The 22,525-nt window shown below is 37.4% G+C and overlaps 1 protein-coding gene across 8 annotated transcripts; it reads left to right on the forward strand.

Annotated features, from left to right (window-relative positions):
* Positions 1-1,099: 1,099 nt before the first annotated feature.
* LOC135145735 (uncharacterized) lies at positions 1,100-19,371 on the forward strand. 8 transcript variants are annotated; one of them, XM_064077881.1, is made up of 95 exons: positions 1,100-1,129; positions 1,334-1,385; positions 1,485-1,546; positions 1,600-1,728; positions 1,779-1,895; positions 1,953-2,034; positions 2,100-2,162; positions 2,212-2,281; positions 2,337-2,416; positions 2,471-2,617; positions 2,669-2,775; positions 2,829-2,962; positions 3,028-3,177; positions 3,242-3,441; positions 3,535-3,643; positions 3,690-3,802; positions 3,861-3,915; positions 3,980-4,116; positions 4,172-4,387; positions 4,445-4,579; positions 4,640-4,721; positions 4,779-4,891; positions 4,956-5,041; positions 5,103-5,196; positions 5,288-5,398; positions 5,468-5,577; positions 5,638-5,965; positions 6,023-6,184; positions 6,281-6,366; positions 6,424-6,493; positions 6,565-6,731; positions 6,797-6,937; positions 6,995-7,132; positions 7,200-7,330; positions 7,387-7,505; positions 7,560-7,686; positions 7,755-7,845; positions 7,905-7,977; positions 8,040-8,243; positions 8,365-8,439; positions 8,500-8,654; positions 8,709-8,837; positions 8,892-8,991; positions 9,042-9,097; positions 9,158-9,267; positions 9,328-9,438; positions 9,496-9,555; positions 9,610-9,740; positions 9,801-9,886; positions 9,937-10,002; positions 10,055-10,127; positions 10,185-10,255; positions 10,305-10,374; positions 10,434-10,576; positions 10,633-10,802; positions 10,865-10,958; positions 11,016-11,669; positions 11,724-11,820; positions 11,875-11,958; positions 12,067-12,191; positions 12,252-12,513; positions 12,587-12,670; positions 12,722-12,835; positions 12,891-13,016; positions 13,082-13,208; positions 13,267-13,337; positions 13,423-13,552; positions 13,612-13,700; positions 13,758-13,837; positions 13,892-14,051; positions 14,116-14,300; positions 14,359-14,418; positions 14,472-14,572; positions 14,633-14,793; positions 14,847-14,954; positions 15,011-15,121; positions 15,171-15,229; positions 15,281-15,463; positions 15,521-15,548; positions 15,598-15,705; positions 15,769-15,869; positions 15,927-16,028; positions 16,094-16,159; positions 16,227-16,458; positions 16,516-16,709; positions 16,786-16,921; positions 16,975-17,075; positions 17,134-17,235; positions 17,301-17,366; positions 17,423-17,654; positions 17,711-17,904; positions 17,959-18,094; positions 18,148-18,309; positions 18,362-18,416; positions 18,476-19,371. In XM_064077881.1, the coding sequence occupies exons 2-95, from the start codon at positions 1,340-1,342 to the stop codon at positions 19,350-19,352; spliced, it is 12,348 nt and encodes a 4,115-aa protein (XP_063933951.1). In that variant the 5' UTR covers positions 1,100-1,129; positions 1,334-1,339; the 3' UTR covers positions 19,353-19,371. The 8 variants fall into 8 exon arrangements, with proteins under 8 accessions (XP_063933951.1, XP_063933950.1, XP_063933955.1 ...); XM_064077880.1 differs by lacking the exon at positions 1,100-1,129 and adding an exon at positions 1,156-1,185; XM_064077878.1 differs by lacking the exon at positions 1,100-1,129 and adding an exon at positions 1,220-1,243.
* Positions 19,372-22,525: the final 3,154 nt, after the last annotated feature.

Consider the following 22,525-nt stretch of genomic DNA (forward strand, 5'->3'; position numbering starts at 1 on the left):
TTGACCTCCTCTTTTCTAAAATTGATAGTACAATCTAATTGGATAAATTAGGAAACCTTTTTAAACTTTTTTCCAATTTACACTAAAATTATTTTCGGAGTTCAACAACGTGATGTGTCACTTGTATCTGTACTCCTTAAATTGCTTATTAGGCTAAAGTTATATATACCATTTTTTGTATAAACAATTCCTAAATTTCTTATTAAAACGACCTTTGGCACACAAAAGCAATTGCTAAAACTACAAAAAGGGAGGCCACTTAGTAAAAATTGTCTATAATAATATTGATACCATTAAATTAAAAACCCGGCTTCATAGTGAGGCGAAGAGGCCCACATTATTAGTATTAATGATGATTCAAAAAAGGTATTTATAAAAAACTCTTTTTTCCTTTCCTATAGTATAATTTTGCAAAAAAGTTTGTAAAGATAAGCTTTTATATTATAAAAATAGTTGAGATAGTTTCTACTAATAAAACATGCTGGGTTAGGAGTAATATTCGCCTTGAAGTCAAAAGCTAACATTTATACGTGCATATAGAAGGCAAATCGATGCTTTACTTAACAACTTTCCGATTTTTAATTTTGTTCTACTACTTTGAAAATAAAATATTTTTTTGGTTGGTATATATTATTAAATATATGTTCTTGGCTTCGATTCCTCTAGTAAGTTTCTAAAAATATTTATTGTTGTTTTGTAAAAACCTTATATTTTTTCACATTCTTATTTAATTTTATTATGTTAGTTAAGCTCCTGACTTCTAATAAATTCTTATTTTTTCCGCTTTGGAAAAAGAAGTAGGCGAGTCTAATAAAAATTAACAAGAAAGCTTTTTTTTTTTTTCAAATCTTATCTTGACTTAAGTTCGACCCCAAGTTTCCTCTAATCATAACGAGGCTTGCATCAGCTAAAAAATTTACTTAAGTGTAACTTAGCACTAAATTATTACACCCTATTCGTTTAATTAAAAAAAATGTTATATGGCGTTCTTTCGCTATATATTCTTTTTAACATAAAGTGTTAAGTACATGCTTCGAACTAACAATTAGATATGGATAACTAAGAAAAGAAACTAAAAATTAAAAAAAAAAAAATTGGACTATAAATATCGAACTTGCAAGCTGCTCTTGTAAGTTATAGCCATTTTAAGTTGCCCCTGTCTCTCTGCTAGCTTTAATTTACTGAGTATTGTCTCGTTTTCCCACTCTATGTTTAGATTTGGATAAAAAGTTTTATGATCGTTGTATTATACTTTTTATTGTAATTAATAATTGGGGGGATATAAACCATTTTTATGCTCTATATTTTAACTTTATAATTGTTTATCCATAAGGTGATAATGAAGCCTACGAGTCGATTACTTGCATTAGGGGAAAAGCTATCAGGTTCAACTCTTGTAACATTTAAGTTTTTAAATTCCTTAGTTAGAATGCCTTTGAATATGAGTTTACTTGTCATTAGGCAGCATAATTTCTTTTTAATAGGAAAGGAACTTGAACATTTATTAAAAAAGTATAATTACACGTGGGAAGCTTGCTGGGAAATGGTGAGCAAGGGTGTCGTTTTTGGGAGAAGTAATACCCCCACCTTTTAAATTAAGATGACCTATCTCCAGAAGAAGAAAGTATGCTTCTGTCATTTTTATCTCGGATGCCGAACTCCTCTGTTGAGACTGTGGCACCTCACCCTGAAGTTTTGTGCACAAGGCTTATGACCCTTCTTCATAAGGTAAATAAGTAGCTTAAGTGTGGTAATTTATTAATAAACCATTACTCTAGGATCCTCCAACTTCGGGGTTACATAGGCAAATTTATTTGTACGTTACTATAATCGAAAAGCTACTGAACGTGTTCGAGTCTTATAAAGGTGAAGTAGAAAGGGACATGCTCCTTCAGGTTAGTTTAAAGTGGCGTTATTAAAATGCTTTTACATTTATAAAGTAAGGATAATAGGTTATTACTCTAGCAAAAGAGAGTTTACAAGTCACACAGACAGAGTTTAAAGAGAGGAGTCTTTTCCTACAAACTTTTATGGGTATGCCACCTGTTTGGTGGATAAAGGTTAAATACTTGGATAGATAAATAATATATTTATATAAGACTGGGAGTTATCTTTGAGGGAAGTTTCGTCTTTAAAGCATAAAGACTGGAAGTGCCCAACAGGTTTGTACTATTAAGACTATGGGTTCTAACATTAAATATTTAAATCTAGTTTCCTGGCTGTTGTCTGACGAACTTTTTAATCCGGTCAAGTTACCAAAAATGAAGATTCCTAATGACAAGTTAAAATAACATTCATATAAGAGACCAGTGTTTTACTCTTAATAAACTAATAAGATCCAATGGCATATATTATTCTATGGAAGAGTATATCGACACGCTATACAAGCTTTGGGTGGCTATTACTTTTTCCGATGGTTCCTATTATAAGCTATGGAAAAAGAACTAATCCTCCCTTTTGTTAATTGTAGGGCATGCAGCCTTGTCAGTGAGGTGCAAGGTATCCGAAAGAGTTAATAAGCAACCTTGTGCTTCCGTACTTCGCCCTAAAGCGGCCTTTCAAGACCTGCCTACTTGTGGACATAGCAACACAGTCGTGTATTGCTGCAATTTTAGAAGTACTTCTACTTGCTTAATTATACAGGTGACTAGTTTACAAACTTTGACAGATCATCGTAGATCCTCTATTTGTGAAACTTGTTATAAGATTTGCCAGAAAAGTATTTTAGGTGCTACAAATAACAAGTCTTCAACCGATATTTATGATGCCACTCTAGTACATAAAACCGTTTTTTTTATTTAAGTATTACCTATTCAAGGGTTATACAGAGAAGGTATGAGCAAAAGGGCATTTTGTTTTTTAGCAATGTGGTAACGAGGCGCCCTCCTAATGTAACGATCAACTGGTCCACGACATATAGGCTTTGTGCCCCTGCCCTTGTGGGCCTGGTGAAGATTGCTCGGTAATTAGCCAAACGGTTCTTGCATATAACTTTTAGGGTAACCGTAAAAATATTATATTAACGAGGCCAAACTGCGCGATCACACCTCTGGATAGGATTTTTTGGGGTAAAGTGGAGCCCTATACTCATGACAGGAGAGAGGATATCTCCAATCGTGCCCGTGGTAATTTAAAGGTCTCTCTTATCTCCTGCCTTGACGAGTTGCCGAGGCTAAAGTAACAATATTTTTAACCTATAAGTCTTGATAATTTCTTTATTGATATAAAAACTTTGCCCAAGGTTTTATGAGAACGCATCCTATGCTATCATCGATTGCAGGACTTTTGTCCCCGAACCTTTACCGGTCCTCAATGTGTTTGAGCACGATGCTGTCGATGACTTTCCGTTGGCGAAATATTTAAATATAAACCCAGTGTGCATTGAAAAGGAAGAGCTTACGTGCTTATTAGATAGTAGCTCTAATCAAGGAGACCTTTCAGGTTTTTCTTATCTTTGTCTTCCAAATTTAGTTTACTTATGAGCTATGTTGTAATTTCCACGCTTTCGTGTTCATACATTACAATTTTACTAAGTAGAGTGGGGATCAAACCTGCCTTTTCGAATTCATATTGAGAAACTTATTGAAACGAGTTATTTAGAACCCTTCAAAGTTATAAGGAAAAACCCAGAACTCCATCAAAAGTAATTTTTTTAAACTCCCCGATTTTTTTTTTTAACCGTGAAACAGATGCAAGAAGGAGCTTTCTAGCCTCGTGGATTCGTTAACTCTTGACCATGAGCAACTAAAAAGTCTTATCTGCGCGCTGCAGTATCCTGTGCACTTAACTCAAGGCCCTCCGGGTTAAGTTCTGCGTTTTAACACTACTGTATAGCTCTTACGCGATCTATGCATTATTAGGTACCGGAAAATCTTATCTTGGGGTCAGTTTAGTTAAAGCTTTACTAGTTGTGAGGTAACATGGTAGTTTTAAAAGTTCATGCTTACCATTATTTCCCCTTGTTAAATTAACTTTTTAGAAAGTGTTATATGGAGTGCTTAAATTTGGTTAACGGATATCCTATACTAATTTTATCTTATAAGAACCATGCAATAGATGAGTTTTTGCTAGACTTAGCAAAGTCTAGTAAATTGAGTATGATCCGCTTCGGAAAGTGTATGTCTAAAAAGCGTAGTTATATTATATAATTCTAGATCTGATTATTACCTAGGCACCGAGCCGGGTCTGAGCTGGTACCTACAGCGCCCAGGCCGACGTAATGATTACATTTCAGTTCCAAGGAAACTAGTAGAGTTGTTAGATCACGTGGACGCGTTCTCTAGAAGAGCGGAAGAATTTCTCTTAAGTAAAGATTTGTTTTTTTGCAAAAAATTTAATGCAAAAAATATAAGCTTCCCACCGTCAAAAAGACTAAAAGATTCCGTTGGTAACTTTTTTTTTCGTTTCCCGAAAGAGTCACGATAAGAATTATTAAAATTTTTAGAGATCTTTTTGGATATCATTTGCAAACTAGAAATCTTGCATAAAGCGAACGAAAAAGTGTTAGAGAGTGCATATGGGGGGAACGAAGCGCTAGAAAAGGAAATACATTTTTTTACTGAGCTCTTTCTAAAAAATGGTAACCTTAGTAATCCAACATTTTTTTTTTTGGGTAATTATACTCATGGCTTATATTCAGCAAGAAAGAACAATGTACTTAAAGTTCTCCAGGAAGAGATAATGCACCTAGGGATTTTTAGTGAGGAGGATATGCTTTTCAGGTGCTCTCGTTCCATAAGTTTTTGGGAGACCATTTTCAAAAGGGCACTTGGTTGAAGGTGGCTAATGGGTTGGAAACCACATGCGAGGTGCACTGTAGAGGGTTGTCCCTTCCCGGTAATACCCAATCCGGATTCCTCATTTTGCCGGGTGCACAAATGCGAGTACTCGGGTAAGTTCGTATTTCCGCAACTTGCAATTACTTATTGGGGATAATGAAATCATTTTTTTTAAAGGTTGTGAAGGAAAAAAGTGCATGAAAAGTAGTGTTGAGCTCATTCCGTTTTGTCAAATTCACTGCTGCCGGGAAGAGACCTGCGTTGTGCGTTCAATTCATTAATTTTTTTTTTCTTTACTAACTTCCTGCCACATCATCATATTAGAAAGTCATCCTGAAAGACAGCTCTTATTGTGAAGTGCACACTTGCATTAAGTGCATAGAACTTAAAATTTTTCCTCCAAATTTATCAATTTATGGTGCGTAGCGCCCCCCTTCTCGTTTTTTATTCGATCTCTTATAATAATTTCATTTGACGTTAACGCTTTATTCTTTGCTTTTTCTTGAAAGACTACCCAAAAAACGTATGCGAGATACACGAACTTTGTTCTGTTGTAAACTGCTTTGAACTTATAGCTAAAAATGGAAGATGCACAGTGCACCAGAGAAACAAGTGTTTAGGTAGTCGAGAGCCCTATATAAGCAAAGGGGTTGACCCCTTCTAGTACTTTATATTTTTCTTTTCCCTAGCCATGCTCGAGGAAGGCCTCAGATGTAAAAAATGGGCTTGCAACGAGTCAAAAACTCTATGCAAATTGCATTTTCAATCTCATGGAAGAGTGAAAAATAATAAAAACAAGGTATGCTCGCCTGTAGAGTATACTTTTTTAATAAAAGACACAAACCCTTTTGCTATAAAGAAAAATAAAACCAAGAAAAAGTTATTGTACGAGGACAGAAGCGACTTAACCAAAAAAGGCCCGTTGATAAGTTTTGTGGAGGACCAAAAAGAGGATGAAAGGCAGCAGGCTGAAGAGCAATGCTATAAAAAATTATGCGAAGATAGGAAAGAAGGCTGGAAGGAAACGTTTTCTTCACTGAATTTAAGAAGTGAAATGCACAGAGCTCGATTAGAAGAAGACAAACACAAGCACGAGCAGGTTGATGAGGCCTGCGACACGAGAGAAGGTTCGGCTGGATGTGAACCTCCTGGTTATCCTATTAATCTCAGTTGGGGGTCAACTTTAGGTAACAAAAAAATTAGTTGTATATTTGAAATTACATCATACAAATAACTCTTTTAAGGAGAGCGATGGGCTCAAGCAAAATATCTAACTTTCCAATCGAAAAGTTATCTGACTGATGTAAGAAAAAGATTGGTGGAGCTATACTATATAGAAAAAGAGAAGGCGATTAAGACACAGGCAAAAGTAGATGCTAAGGAATTTGAGCGAGCTCAAGTTTTAGGTAAATGGCTAAGTTTGTGAAGGGCCAGTTAAAACAGTCAATTTATTTAAAAGTGAACAAAATGTAAATATTCCAATTTCTTCTATATTACACTAGGAGGGACAGTAGTAGGCTGCATATCGAGGTTGGAGTCCATTAGGAAATCCAACCCGTTTGCCATAGTAGTCGAGGAAGCCAGCGAGGTTTAAAACGCTTAAACTCGCAGCTATCATATAAAACTATTTATTTGTTAATTTTAGGTCGTGGAGCCCCTTCTTTTCGCTTCTTTTGTCAAATCACTCACTAAAATTGAGCTCATAGGGGATCAGAGTAATGATCTTCTATTGACGCGTACATAATTAAATCAGACTGTTGGCAAATAAACTATCTATAACCTTAAGGGCAATTAAAGCCCTCGATCAATAAGTTTGAATACGAAATAATTAATAACATGAACATTTCAATGTTTGAGCGGTTAATCTGCTGTGGAACTATTGGATATGTGCCTAGAAATTATTTGCGCGTGCAACGGAGGATGCGCCCGAACATAGCTGATTTGACTCGAAAAGTTAATGCTTCGATTAATTACCGGCGATCTTTCCTGTATTACAATACGGTATATTTGCTTCTCAGCTTTATGAGGACCTCACGAAGATACAAGACGAGCCTTGTTGCCTTTCTAAATGTATAAATGGGGGAAGCTTGAATAACTTAAAATCCCTGGGATCTGAGAGGGGTATAGAGCTGCAAGACTACGGCGGCTATGGCCGAGAGGCAAAAACTGTTTTTAGTACGTTTATAACGTAGCTCACTTTTAATGTGCGTTAATAGGTCCCTGGTGTTATCCCTCATCTATTTTTCTGGCTTCACAGTGGCCGACAGACGCACGCAGCTGTTGGTTTATCGAGAAAAAACGAGCTGGAGGTTCAAATGGTGATAAAGCTAGTAAAACATATAAACTCGGCTGGTGTAAGCCTTCATATATATATTACCATTGGTTTTGTTAAGTGATTTTAATTCATGTTAACTCTTTAAGGTCGATTTAAACTGTATTGCAGTGCTAACCCCTTACAAGGGCCAACTTCTAGCCTTAAGAAAGGGGCTTCAACAACAAAAATTATTTAATTTTGGTGATAAAAATACCATAAGATTATCCACAATAGATAGGTCTTAACTCGCTAATTAATAAGTGTTAATACGTTTACTGCTTTCCGCTACTACAGGTTTCAGGGGGATGAAGAAGACATTGTGGTTGTGTCATTGGTGCTCGACCAATTCTCTAGAACAACATTTATTAAGCAAGTGAATAGAATGATTGTACTTTTATCGAGAGCAAGAATAGGTAATGTGAGGTCACCTACTTTAACCTTCGCCTAACAAACTTTATCGTCTACAGGTCTATACCTAGTTGGTAATGAAACTTATTTCTCCCTAAAAACCGGAGCTCTACCCGACCATTGGATAAACGTTATAAAATACATGCAACTGCCTCTGCCGTATGATACCGCTATTGATCCAAATAGGTATTATCATTTCATCTTTACTCTTTTCTAGTAAGAGCTTGGAATTTATTCCTAAATACAATATTTAGGGAGATTGTACAAGCTTATAGCCAAAAAAACATAGGGAAGTTTCTTCCCATATGCTGTGGAAAACATCGTTCTTCCATTTTCTTGTTAAAGGTTTTTTTCGTCATCGCCTTGTTTCCATTGTCTCAAAGTTAATGACATCACTGTTTTAGGAAGACGTTCCAGTACCCAAAAATATATGTAAGGTCTTATGTACAGCCAAATTAGCATGCGGGCACGCTTGCGGTTCAATAGCTTGTTTATATTCCTACAACCTTTGAGATGAAAATTCCCTGCTGTTCTACTAGGCAAGCTGTGTCATTGGCCCTCAGAAAGACATCAAGATCTGTGCATGGAAGAGCTGGAGGCTCCTTGCCTATCGCATCCGCGCATCTACAAATGCCACGAAATTGTGGATCCTTCGTACAATAAGATTACCTATGAATCCTCTGTGGCTTCTTCCGTGCCCCTTTTTCAGCTTTGTCTCGAAAAAAAAGAGTGCTCTGCTCTCGGTACTTTCGATTCTGACTGTACTTTTCTGGCTGTAATGCCAACTGTTCGAAGCTAGCCCTTTCCTTGGATAACTTCTACTTTATGTTTATGTAATAATTTTTTTTTTTCATTATAAATTAGTTGAGATAATATTGAGATGTGGGCACACAGAAGAAGTGAAATGTTCGGAGAACAGTAGTTTGAACAGCGATTCTAGTAAAACTGTGCACTACTTTAATTTTTGTGTAACCCGTAATTTTTTTTCCAATTTTACAGAAAAGAGAGAAGAATTTTTAAGTACCTATGTCTGTAAAAAAGTGAGTCCTTTGAAGTTTTATAGACCGAGTTGCAACCATGAAGAGGTTCTTCTCTGCTATCAGTATCACCGACTAAAAAGGAATCCAGCCCTTTGTCCTCCATGCCTAGAGCTTGTAGCGCTTCACTTTTATTCTGTCTTGTTGGTTTAATCGTTATATTCCTACAAGGTAGTGTACACGCCCCTATGCAATCATTCAATTAAAGTAGAGTGCTGGAAAAGTCGGCAATACCACTCGGGGACACAGTTTGTATGCAAGGAAACAGTGGAAACCGTACTTCCCCGCTGCGGTCATAAGGTTTGGACTAATAAGTTTCATGAGGTGTGCCTAGTCTCTTTGTCTCCTGCGCAGGCGTACGTCCCTTGTGTTGAAATGGAGGCTTTGGGTAAGTGGAGCGGAAACCCTTGCTTAACTGACACCGTTAATTACAACGAGATATATGGAAGAAGGGGTTCATCCCTTAACGATTTTTGTTTAATTTAACGACACAACACAATTTAGATTTTAAATGCACGGAATTGGCTACTTTTAAGCGTTCTTGCGGTCATTTGGAGAGGGTTGTTTTATCAATATCTTGTCTGGGTATTCTCACCGTTGAAACCAGGTTACTTCTTCAGGTCTGCTGCTTTGAAGCATTCCAGTGGACGGGAACAACCCCACCAAAATGCACCCAAAACTTAACAAATGTGCCTGATTTAGTGTGTGGGCATGTCTTTTCTATTGAATGGTGCACTTAACTAGTTCTTCACGTCTTAACTATATCGCCTTGCCTTATCATTTTTATTAGTGGTGAATTATTTCAAACCCTGAAAAATCTGCAGCGTCGCTACACGCATCTTTTTGGCGGTCTCGACTTAGCTCATACGCCCTTCGATGTTTTGCTTAGAAAACTTGAATTGTTTTCTTTTTTATCTTTTTAGTCGGCGAGTTGGCTCACTTCGTCCTTTTTCTAAAGATTGGCGCCAGCTCCTATAAACTTTTTCTCTAAAAAGGACGGAATTTTTTATAACAATGGGTTTACTTTATGCTTACAATTTTTTATGCATTTTTCATTCTTACATTGAAACAGCCCGCCATCTTTCGTACCTTGTGCAGTGACTGTGTCAATTGAGTACGAATGCGGGCATAAATCTGCCGTCCCCTGTTGTAAGGCTAAGAATTGGGTTCTTCTGTGTAATTCTGCACAGCTCTCAGACTCAAGTATGAATTCCTGTCTTTCAGGGCGTTAGGTTCTCCTAATGGGTGTGTTTTTCCTTTCAGGGCACGCACTACGTTGCGAAGAAGTTGTGGAAGCAACCAACCCCATTTGCTACCACCAAGTAAAACTGCAATGCCATTTAAATAAGGTTGTAGTTGCGCCTTCTTTTTGGTAACGTGTTTCATTTGTTTTTTCCAGCTGATCAGCGAACTTCGAGTTTGGCCTGATGAATTTTATTTAAATGGAGCTGTTGAAACCCTTAGGGTTTTCTTACTTTAAACCTTTCTTTTGTTTAAAACATTGACGCGGCGCACAGGTATCAGGTGTTGTAGAGGAGAATCACATGCCCTCATTAGCCGGCCTACAACAGAGCTTAAAAACCGTTTTAGGTGCCTTTTTTTTAAGAGCCCGAATAAAAATGTTCTGAGTAGAGCTTTGCCCTTAAGTAAGTTGCAAAGAGTCGGTATTGGTGAAACTCTCGAGCTGCGGGCACCTTCTGCAACGACCTTGCACAACAGTATGGATTCCACTTGCTCTTTTATAAGTTTGACTCTTCCCTTTTATAGGCCTTTAGCGGGGCGAAAAGAGGTGCTCTAAAATGCGCTTCAGAAATTTTATATCCTTGCGATAACTGTGGTAACCTCATTTAAGCAGAAATTGTTTTGTAGTATAGCTAGCCTTGTCGGTGCATTTAGGAAAAGATAAGATTGTGCCTTGCGAGATAAAGGAAGAGAGCAAGAAAAAAGCCTACCAATGCAAAAATATATCAGAAAAGAAGTGTGCTAATTACATTTGGTGTCAGAACACAGTTCCTCTACCCTGTGCGTACTTCACCAAGGTGAACAATTTTCTTTTCCCATAAACTTACTAAAAAGTCTACGGGCGGCTCAAAAGGTTATCTGCCACGGCGTTTATGTGTGGACTTGCGCATTGAACCAAGAATCGCATTTTATAAAACTAAGATGCAACGGTGAGACACCGCCTTTTTGTCCTTTTTGCGAGCAAGAGAAAGCGAAAGATGAGATTTTTAGCTTGCAATATGAACTTTCTGATGAAACAGTCATGTAAAAAATAACTATTTATGTTCTAGACGTTTTTCTTCTTACTTTGTTTTATTGAACCATAGACTAAACAAATACGCAGGCAAAGCTCTCGGTACGTTAGAGGATGCCATCACGCTTAGCGGTATTGATAACATTAAACAAGAAGTATGCGGAAAGGTTAACACATTATCTTTTAAAAATAATATTAATTAAAGTTACCACGATCTTTTGTAGACTTTTGTGGAAGAGCTGGAAGGTAAATTAAGTTGCCAATACGAAGCCATTACCCAATGTGCAAACCTGCGAGAAAGAGTTCGCTTCCAAAGTTGCGCTTTACCCGTATTTCTCGTGATCAAGAAGAGACAATTCGAATCTAAGTTTAATTTTTCAATGGTCGCAAAGGAAAACCCTTTAGGAAAAGGCGTTCTTTTTAAACTGTTGCATCGCTGCAACCTCGTGCCACAAGATAGCAGCAAGTCTACTTTGTCTAACAAAGACTTTGGCCAGGTATGCGTCCCCGTTCACTTGGCGCTGGGGCTTGGGATCACCTACAAACCATTAATTCTTAACTTTGGAGACCCCGAGAGTCTGAAAAAGAAGTCCTTAAAAATAAATAGGGCGGATGGTTTTGATGCTGTCATTAACAAAGCTCGGAATGAGATTTTATTTTGGGAACCGAAATGTGTGCTAATCACGCACAAAGTGTTATTAAAAAACGACTCCTCCAGCGCAACTTTTTTAAGCTGTTTTCCTGAAGCGTTCTCACTGTATAACTCTTTAAAAATTGAATTTTTTGGTCAAGATGAGGTTGGAGACGGTGATCTATTGGTTGAAATGCCGAAAACTTCTGTAGCTGAAACCACAGCCATAACGGGAGTGAGTATCAAGGTATTTTACAAGGCGACATTGCCGGCGAAGAGTTTTCCTTTAATTATATACTAGCCATCGGTTAAGCTAAAGAAGCTTCTTTGTAAAGTTCTAAAAAATTATGCCCAAGTGTTTATTTCTGAAGACATGATAGACTTTGAAAGTTGGGACGGTAAGCTATACTTTTTAAATGTCCTAGAGCTCTTTCATTAAAAATGACGTGAAGGCTTAAGTCTTAACATTAAAGAGGAGTCCTTTGTTAAGTCTCGTATGACTTATTTTACCAGGGAATCCCAAAGAACTTTTTCAGGTAGTTAACAAAATACTTAGCGCGTTATTATTCAATATAACTTTATTAAAGGAATTCTATTATATTTAAAAAGCTGATTTATCTATACCTTTAACTTTTCTTTTGTAGGCGTTAAGTGCTTGGAAAACTTGTGCTTGCAAGAACCATTCGCGTTCCTGCTATTATTTTTCGAAACTTACCACTTAAAATTTCTAGAGGAAGCAAAAACTTCCTTAGTTAACTATCTTAAAACGGTATTCTGCGCTTTTTAATATGAATTAAAAAGATAGCTATGGTTTGCGTGCATTAATCAGGTGAGTTGTCACATCCACCCTCTCTTACTTCTCGCCTTAGCACGTCTTTTTGAGTTGGAGAATGAAACCGTTTTAACAGGCTCAAGTCAATTCAAAAATGAGAAGATCATCTGCTATTCTCACTTTTTGCTTTTCGCAAATACTGAAGAGAAGCGACAGTTATGGCTTTCATGTGATGAGTTGGAGAGACTTAAAAGGATGGAGGAAGGAGAAAAGCCAGAACACTGCGAAGCTAACGTGAACCCCACTGTGGAGGCTAAAAGTAAATATCTTTCTTATCCAATTTTCCTTTTAGCTGCTAATAGCTTATATATATAAACTTTTTTCATGTGTAGCGTCTATAGAGGACCAATGGGAGGAATTAAAAGTTACTTCTAACATAAGCTCTATTTCTACTGATAATATAATGAGGCTGACCGGTAGAAGTACAATGGAGCATGCTAATCTGACAGTTGTTAATGCTTATATAGGGTTGCAAAAAGTTAAAAAGGAAGCCTTAAACCTTGTGAAGATGATAAACTTACTTAAGTCTGCTAAGACTCCTATGGTTGTTCCATTTAACTTCTCCTTCGAGGGAAACCCAGGCAAATAGAATTCTAATGTCATTAAGGATTTGTGTAATCTTGCGATTTATTTTAGGGACTGGAAAAACGACTGTCGCTAGACTGTTTTCTGGGATATTTAAAGAATTCGGCTTTCTTCCTCGGAAATCCAACGAATTTGTAGAGATTAGTGTGCATGAACTAAAGGAAAAGTCGAGTGAAGGTCTATCAAACCGTCTTAAATATACCAAAAAATTCGTTTAAAGTTATAATAAAATATTTCGGTAGAGTTGGACGCATTGCTAAAGACAACCACATTTATTTTTATTGACGAAGCTTATTTATTGGATCCCAAAAATGATCCCAGCGGGGCGAGAGTGGCCGATAAGTTGTTGTCGGTAGCTGAGAAACATAGGTTTACTTTTTTTGTCTTTCCTTCGTGGGCCAGCGTCATTAAGCCTTCTTTTTCTCAGGGGACGGGTGTCAATAGTCCTCGCTGGTTACGAAGAGGAAATGGACAAAAAGTTTTTTGCATATAATCAAGGTTTAAATGTTCAATAAGAGCAAAGCCATCTGCACTAAGATAACTAGACTAAGGCTTTTTAATTACCCACTTTTACTATAAACAGGACTTCGAGGCCGCTTTAAGACAGTTAAGTTTGAAAATTTTACCAAAGAGGAATTAAAGAAAATTTGGGTTGATACTTTAAAACAAAATGGTTTCAAAGGCGATAATACCTTAGCGAATGTGGTGTGCAGGTAATGAGTCAGCACTTGCTCTTTTTATTATAGATTAGTACTCTGCCATCACTTTCTAGGCGCCTTGAAAAAAGAAGTACAGAAAAAGATTTTGGAAATGCTCGAGCGGTAAGGCAAACTTTCGAAGATGCTGTTAATTCTGCCGCAGGTTAGTCCTTTGGCCCCTTCAATTCAAAAAACAGTAATATTTCCTGAATGTGCCTAGGGCGTGTTCAAACAGGCGATTTAAAACTAATTGTTGAGGACGTTTTGGGGCCAAGAGTTGACTGCAATGATGAAAAAATTGTAAAGCCCCTTAGTTGCCCACACAAATTTCTTTATTGCTTATCACGTGAGCAGAAACCACTCCTAGATAAAATTTACCAAAGTTATGGATGGAAGAGAGTAGCAGAGGCTGTGCGAGATTTGATCGCAGTAGTTCAGAAAAATTATGATAGAGAAATAGCAGGAGAAACCCAACTTCCCCTGCAAAAGAACCGAGTTCTTCTCGGAAGTCCAGGTGTATATGCGGTGCCCAGGCTACGTACTCTGCACTTCTCACAGACCTTTTAAATTATTCCAAGGAACGGGGAAGACTACATTCGCTAAGCTGTATGGGCAATTGCTAAAAAATCTCGGGATCTTATCTAAGGGGGAGGTGGTAGAAGCCACCTCCAGTGATCTTAAAGGGGCCCACATAGGTGAATCAACCTCGAAGACAAAGGCCATGGTCGAGAAGTGCAGGGGAAATGTCCTGATTATCGACGAGGCGAATACTTTTAAAATCCTGTGTTTTTAGCAGTTTAAAAAAAAAATGGAAATTATAGGTCTACACCTTGGATGACACAACGTTTGGAAAAGAAGTTTTGGATACACTCGTCGAAAAGGTTTCTTTACTTTCTAATTACCGTAGGATGATCTCTGCTGACCCTCTGAGCAGGTGCAGGGGGCCGCCGATGAAGACATTGCCGTTCTACTTTTGGGTTATGAAGAACAAGTTGTTCGAATGTTTAACAATCAGAACCCTGGACTAAGGAGGAGGTCTTTCTTAACGAAATATCACATGCTAGTTGCTACTATACAATCTTACTACCATAATAGGTTCCCCCTTGAAAGCGCCTTTCATTTTGAGGATTTCAAGTTATCCGAACTTATGGAAATATTCAAGGCTCTTTGCCAACAAGAAGGAATTGGGTACACCTTAAGCGCCCTCAAAGAAGTGGAAAATGTTCTTGATAACCAAAAATGCTCTTCTCTTGCTGGTTGTGCTTCTTACACATGCGCATGCTATTGCGCTCATTTACTTGGACTAAAGGTTTTGGGAACGCAGGAGCCGTAAACAATCTGTTTAAGAGCGTTATATCCAGGTGTAGTCGAAAGGACAGAGGCATAAAACTTACCATCGAAGCTGAAGACGTCCGAGGTTTTCTCTGAGACTGAGTTATAACAGTTCACAACTTCAGCTAAATGCAACCATAGAATTAAAAAAGGATGATCCTTACGCTATGCTAGACCAGCTCTACAATATTAACTCCGTCAAAGAAACTATAAAAAAGTTGGAGTGCAAGTTTTTACTAGCCGAAAAGGAAGGTAAATAGTAGTGCGCGCCTTCTAGATGTTGTCTAAGAAAGTAAACTAGGAGCTGCTACAGAACCAATAGGACACTTCATTTTCACGGGTTCTCCTGGCACTGGAAAAGTTTAGAAGCACTGTTGTATTCCTACTATAAACCGTAATGTTGTTATGTAGACTACGGTGGCCAGGATGCTGGCTTTGATACTTTACAGAATTGGAATTATTTCCTCTCAAACTTTTAAGCAAACTTCTGGTCTAGAGCTCACAGGCAATTTCGTGGGGCAGACCAAGTCAGTAGTCATTGAGAAGCTCAAGGCCGCTACGGGTGGAGTGCTGCTTATTGACGAGGCCTACGAGGTTTATAAATAACGATATCTTGAATAACCCTTTTTTTCGTAACTTTTTTAACTTCAGCTTGGTAAAGGGCCCTTCGGGACAGAAGGTAAGTGAAATTATTTTGAGTCGATTATAAGATTCTAATACCAACGAAGCCTTGACCACTCTCGTGGAGTGCATGACCAACCCGGAGTATTCCGGAGTGGTCATTATAATGGCGGGCTATAAAAGTGATATTGATAGCATGCTAAATACAAATGAAGGTTCACGTTGCTGCTCACACCTACAGTTAATGGGGTCCAACATGTATGTGTTCTAAAAAAAAGGATTGAAGTCTCGTATGCGCAACTATATTGAGTTTAAAGACTGGACAGTAGACGATTCTGTCCAGTACTTCTTACTCCAAATGAACAAAGAGCATTACAAGGTCGTCTTCCTTTTCACATTACGCCAAGTGCCTCTCAGCTTTCCCTTTATGCTCCAGCTTTCTTCTGAGTGCGAGAAAGTTTTAAAGCAAGCAATCGAAGGCATTAAAAGCCAAAAGGGTTGGGCGAATGCTCGTGATGTGAATACTTTATATTTAAAGGTAAAAGTAAAACGCTTTTATATAATGGCGCAGGAGCATTAATTGTTTGTTTCTGTGTTGATAAGGTTAAGGAGCAAAGAGCTTATAGGATAATGACGAGTAACGAAAACTCTTCCGAGCTGTCCTTCGAGGTAGCTGACATGTGGTTAGCTGAGTTATAAGGGTGCATCTTACTTAAAGCTGTTCTTTGCGATGCAGATTCAAGACATAAAGGATATGGCTGCAGATATCATTAAGCAGCGAAATCCACTAATCACCGACGTAGAAGGTATTTTTGACGACTCGGACCCCTTCAAACCATTAAACAAGCTATACAATGTCGAGCATATACGTGATGAATTTATAAGAATACAAGCCTCTTACGCCATGACTGCAAAGGAAAGCAAAAAGCCTAGTCCCTTGGGACACTTTCTCTTTGTGGGCAGACCGGGTTCATAACATAGTTTTTTTAATGACCGCCAGTACTTAGCTGATTGGACTGTATTAGGGACGGGTAAAACTACAGTGGCGCGGATGCTGGCCAAGATACTTTTTAAGCTGAAGATAATACCATCTCCTAATTTTAGAGAAACATCTGCCACTAATTTAACCGCTCAGTTTGTTGGTCAAACTAAAGAGAGAGTGAAGGCTCAACTAAACGAAGCCAGAGGCGGTGTTCTCTTTATTGATGAGGCCTACGAGGTTTACTATCTTGTGTCCTCATATCTCCCAGAGCTTTGGGCCCTTAGAGAGCCCTCCCCTCTATGCTGCTCATTAGCTAGGCAAAGGCTCCTTCGGGGAGGAGGCAATGACGACTCTCCTTGAGGCTATGACTCATCCTCTCTACGACGACCTCGTTATTGTGATGGCTGGTTACAAGGACGAAATGACTGAGATGCTGAATCGAAATCCAGGTTTTACCCCTCTCTGCTCCTCCTACGTTCTTATGATCTTTTTGGTTTTGAAGGCCTTAAATCAAGGTTTGGTCGCACTATCGAATTTAAGGATTGGGCTCCTGAGCATTGTTTACAATACTTTAAGCATAAGATGAAAGAAAGTGGTTACAAGGTTAAAGTTAGCACTTTCCTATAAACACGCTTTAAACACTCTGGATTGATACAATTAGCTCGAAGAGGGCGTGGAGCGGATATTTGTACAGTTAGTGACTGGGATTATCCATCAGAAAGGTTGGGGAAATGGAAGAGATGTATCTAAAATAATTCAAGAGGTATAAGTTTCAATTTTCTATGTGAAACGGGCAAGCATGGCTTGTTCTGTATTATAATTTCCCAGCTTAAAGGACAAATATCTTATAGACTGCTTTCCTCTTCCGAGGAAAATGACACTGCTTCGATTAAGGTTGCAGTATTTAAATAAAGGTGGAATTCTCCGGTTCCTACTAGCTTTATCGGTAGTTGGAGGATATAAAGCCAGTAGCTTCGAAAATGATCAAAAGCAGAAATGTATTACTTAAGGACAGTGAGGATCTATTTGAAGACAGAGATCCCTACGAAGAGTTGGGGAAGCTTCGAGGCATGGAACATATAATAAAAGAACTGCGCAAACTCGAGGCGAGCTTAGAAATCTCAAAAGTGGAGAACGGGAAGCCTACAACTGTCGGTCACTTTCTTTTTATTGGGTCTCCAGGTGGCGCTTCAAGCTATTCTTTTTATTATATGATATTTGACCTCCGGCACATTTAGGAACCGGAAAAACCTCGGTGGCGAGAATGCTGGCCAAACTTCTCTTTAAGCTCAAGGTGCTCCCATCACCGAACTACCAAGAAACTTCGGGCCTTAATTTGACGGGCGAGTACGTTGGCCAAACAAAAGAGAAGGTCAAAAGACTGCTAAGCGAGGCCCAGGGGGGTCTTCTATTCATCGACGAGGCCTATGAGGTTCATACTAATTAAAACTAACGTAAAAATGATAACGGCCTATTAACAATGCAGCTGGGAAATGGCTCTTTTGGCCAAGAAGCCATCACGATGCTTGTCCAGGCAATCACGGATCCGCTTTACTCGAGTTTGGTGATTGTGCTCGCTGGATACAAGCAGGAAATGAGCGAGATGTTAGACCGCAATCAGGGTACTCTCTGGCCGTTTACTTGGATGCGAATAGTAAAATGCCTTCCCCTGCAGGTTTAAAATCCAGAATTACAAGGCTCTGGGAATTTAAAGACTGGACCGTGCAAGACTGTGCCGATCACTTTACCAGTTTACTTGAAAGTGAAGGTTTCAAACTCGGGGAGGGGGTTGTAAAAGAGCTAAAGTGCCTCTGCACAGAGTTGATTGCTCTCCCCGGTAATTTTATGGCGTTTCAACAGGTTTTTAGCTTTACTTCTAATTAATATAGGTTGGGGAAACGGTCGTGATGTCGTCGAAATGGCCAAAAAAGTGAAAGAGGAAAGGTATTTACTTTGTATTATGACCTACTTAGTCATCCAGAAACTAAGTATTTACTGCCCAGAGCTTTAAGGGTGTGGGAGGTCTCCGGTAGTTATAATATTGCTCAAAAAGTCATCGAACTACGAGACTTTTGCACCGTAAAAAGCGAATTTTTAAAACAAAGAGTATTGGTTAGGGCTGAGGAGCGTTCACCCCGGAAAGAGCTTGCCAGCTTTACGAAGACTCATAGTTCCTATAAACAACTGCCACAGGTCAACTTTAATGAACCAATGGAAATGATTGAAATATGCCCTGAAGAGTCCAAAGCCAATGAGGTGCGTCTAAAAGAGGAGAGGCTCCAACTCACCGCAAACGTAGCAGACCAGGCAGAAGATGAGCAAAAAGGAGACCTAATGGGTATTTTAGAAAAGGAAGGGTTGAATAAGTGCCCACGAGACTCGGGAGTTTCCGAAGAAGTGTGGGCTTCGTTACTAAGAAATATAAAAAAAGAAAACGTTATGTGCAGAGTGGTAAAAAAAACCAAAGTTAGTTTGGAGGTTCTCCAAGAAGAGTCTTCTACTAAAAAAGAGGAATATCTAAATAAAAAAAAGGAGATTAAAGAGGCTCAAAAAAGATTGGCCTTTCAAGAGAATGAGGAACAAAAAAGAATCTTAAAGAATAACTTGAAAAAATTGGAAGAGAAAAAAAAACTAATAAAGCTTGAGAAAATTAAAAAAGAAGAAGAGCTGAGACTTAAAAAAGAAGAACTTAGAAAGCTTAAGCTGATCCAAGAAGAAAAAAGAAAGATTCAGGAAAAATTAAAAGTTATACGTAAGTGTCCCCAAAACTACGACTGGATCCCAGAACAAAATGGTTGGCGTTGCAAGGGTGGGGGTCATTTTGTGACAAAGGAAGAATTAAATTCTAAGTTTACTTTTGAAATCACCCGTTCACAATAAAATTGAGCCTTCATTGTAATTTATATTCATCTTTTGAAGTACAGGGGGTACCGCAGGTGACTGTGATACGTGTTATTTTCAGTTTTCTTCCTTAAGTTTTATAGTGTATAAAAAGATTTATCTGCCTTTATCTAGTGTTTAACAACACTATAGCCCCACTTTAAATTTATACTTTTGATAACTGTGGCCTCTTAGTTTTCTTAGAGGCTTAAAAGGTTTTGAATATAATATATATCTGTGTTTCAACAAAGAAGTGTGAGACTGCTCTAAGTGCCTTTATGTACTAGCTTAAAAATTAACGTTAAAGCTTTTAGGCAAAGCGTTTTTCTCATACTAATGAGTATATAGAAATAATATTATTTAGAAGGGGTGCTTTTAAAAAATAAAATATTTTTATTATGCTTCTTTTTAAAGATTTTTACCGGGTCTAACCGGGGCGAACAGGGATAATGGAGTGTTACTACTTAGTAGACAGAGGGTATTTAACGAAAATGGAATTGTAATCAACCTAATGGGTTTATTTTTTTAATGTTTTCCTTATAAGTATTAATTATAATATGGTGACTTTTGTTAAAATTCCCTAAAATAATAAATTAATGTACAAAACACTTTTAAATAATACTTAGAGTAAACTACTTTTTTGTTCGCTGCACTTCGTTAAACAAACGTGCTATCTTGAGGGAAGATGATAATTTTTAGGTCAGTAAATTACTGTAAGCCTATTGGAGTATAGTAAGGTTTTCGATGTCTTTCTTATTATCTAAAGTTTTTTAAAGGTTAAGATTTGAATGACACTAAACAACCAGAAATTTTATGCCCTTAAAGAGTCTTCAATCTTAATTCCTGAGATTATTAGACGTCAAATAAAATTCGTACCTCCTCTTCAAATAAAGCTAGTGGATAACCATGTTCATCTTGTTCTATCTGAATATCACTATCCTTGCCATTATTTGATTGTATATAAATATAGTGTTCACCTGGCGTTCACATATAGCTAACTCTGATTTATTTTCTGTAATACACTTCTTTAAAGTAGAACTAGAGCTAATTGGTGCCTCTGCAGTTTTTTTATAACTACGGTTGTTGTTTTCAGTTATCATATCTGTGGGTCTACCATTTGCTATGACCTGAACAGATCATAAGTCGGCATCTATAATAGTGTAATACAGTTTCATTATAAGGCGATTGCTGATAAGACTGTTAGTAGGTGTGATTATTTATTTTGTTCTATATATTTTTATTATTGTAGAAAATAATATTTAGAATAGATAGGTGTACTTATAATTCATCTTTTCAAAAATATTAACTCTAGACTCGACTGCAGTACTTGGAATAAAATCTGAGCAAGCATAAAAACCACCACCAGCAGGACACTCGCAGTGCTTTACAACATACAAAACAGCCCTGTGTGACATATACGGGTTCGAAACCTTTATCTAATAGACCTTTGATAACGAAGATTGTAAGTAGGGTACACCTAGTTCATTTTGAACAGTGGATTCATCGTATAAGTCAGCTGGATAGTGATCTTTATAAGCTCCAGTTTACTCCGATTCATATTTTTGAAAAATTTATCATAATCTTTTATTAAATGGGATACTCTAAAAAGCTAGCAAGGTGCATGGTCTACTGGCAATGTTTGGAAGTTTTCTGTTGGAGTTGTTAGTATGATATTTGGTATTTAATTTGCAGGCAGTCTAACACCTGTGTAATTTTTATGTCTCGTCTATACTGGATGCACATAAATTATTTAAAATTGCAGTTTTTTTTTCCTTCCCTAAAAATTGTCATAATCAATACCCAATTTTATAGAGTACTTATTACTATTTATTAACACGTTAGCCGCTACGCTAGATCCACTCTATCACTCCGCTGCTTGATTTGTCAGTTTGCATGCCACAATAGTATATTCGAACCAGCACTAGGGATAGTAAATAATATAACAGCGAAATGGTCCTGACGGTAGGTACAGTATACCCTTACCCCATTACTGCTTCAACGGAGAAACCTAAACAAAATGAATTTTTATAATTTTTTTATAATTTTTTTCCAATCTGTAAAAATATAAAAATTTCTACTCAATTTTTTTGTTCTTTGTAGTGAGGGTTGACCGTCTGAGGGCACAACCCCAAATTAAACATTAAAAGGGTGGTATGCGCGTCGTACCTGCTATTTTTTTTAACTTAGTGTTTCTGAAGTGGTGCGCGTTCTGCTATTCAGGCTTCTCGTTAAGCAATTAAATAAATTATTAAAGCTCTTCTAATTTCAACCCTCGAAAAAATTAAAAAAAAACTATATGTAACCAAACTACATAAAATGAATAAGGTCTTTAAGGCCTTGCTTTTTTGCTTCTTTGCTCATATTTTAATACATTACCAGCAGCCAACCTTACCTGGGCATTACTCCACTTCTTTTCGGATCGCTATATTTTCTACATCCCTTTAAATCCAGTACTACGGCCTATTTACGTCTTCTTAGACCAAAAAATTTTCAATTGTTATTTAACTGTTTCTAAACTTTATTCATTTTTAGACATAATCTTCCCTAATTTTTTTTTTCTTTTCACAACTTAGAATAATCCATACTTTTGTAACTTCTCTAATATCTTTGTTTACCTTGAACTTTATTATCGCCCTTGAGTTAAAATAAACAACCATCCAGAATTGCATACACAACAGCTTGCGGACAAGGGTAACTATCTACTAAGGGATGTCTCCCAACTTTGACAAATGGCTAATTGATACTAAACTAGCATTAATTACTTACGGGGTCGCTCTTTCTCTACAACACGAAAGAGCTAGAGAACCTCAATTTACCTTACATTAAAAATTTGAAAGGGCAGCACTTAAAATACAAATAATGAACATTTTGTAGACAGCTGTAAAAAATCTAAGATAAAGAAAAATGAAAGTCACAGAACCTCATTGAGTTATACAAACCGTCAATTACACTTCCGGCAGACAGCCACCAGTGACATTTATCGACGAAACTATTTGACAATTTGCTAATCGCTTAGAATACATTCAAACCTGATAGATGAACAGCGCATTAAAAAACTAACTTCTCACAAACATAAAATAACTAATTTACACAAAACTTGTAACTGATGTTTAATAGATGTTAAATATAATAAATGTAATTAATACAATAAACGGTCATCCTGTAGATTAAAA

The sequence above is a fragment of the Zophobas morio genome, unplaced genomic scaffold (assembly GCF_036711695.1).
Source record: "Zophobas morio isolate AGI-343-1 ecotype UQ-CSIRO unplaced genomic scaffold, CSIRO_AGI_Zmor_V1 ptg000179l, whole genome shotgun sequence".
NCBI lineage: Eukaryota > Metazoa > Arthropoda > Insecta > Coleoptera > Tenebrionidae > Zophobas > Zophobas morio.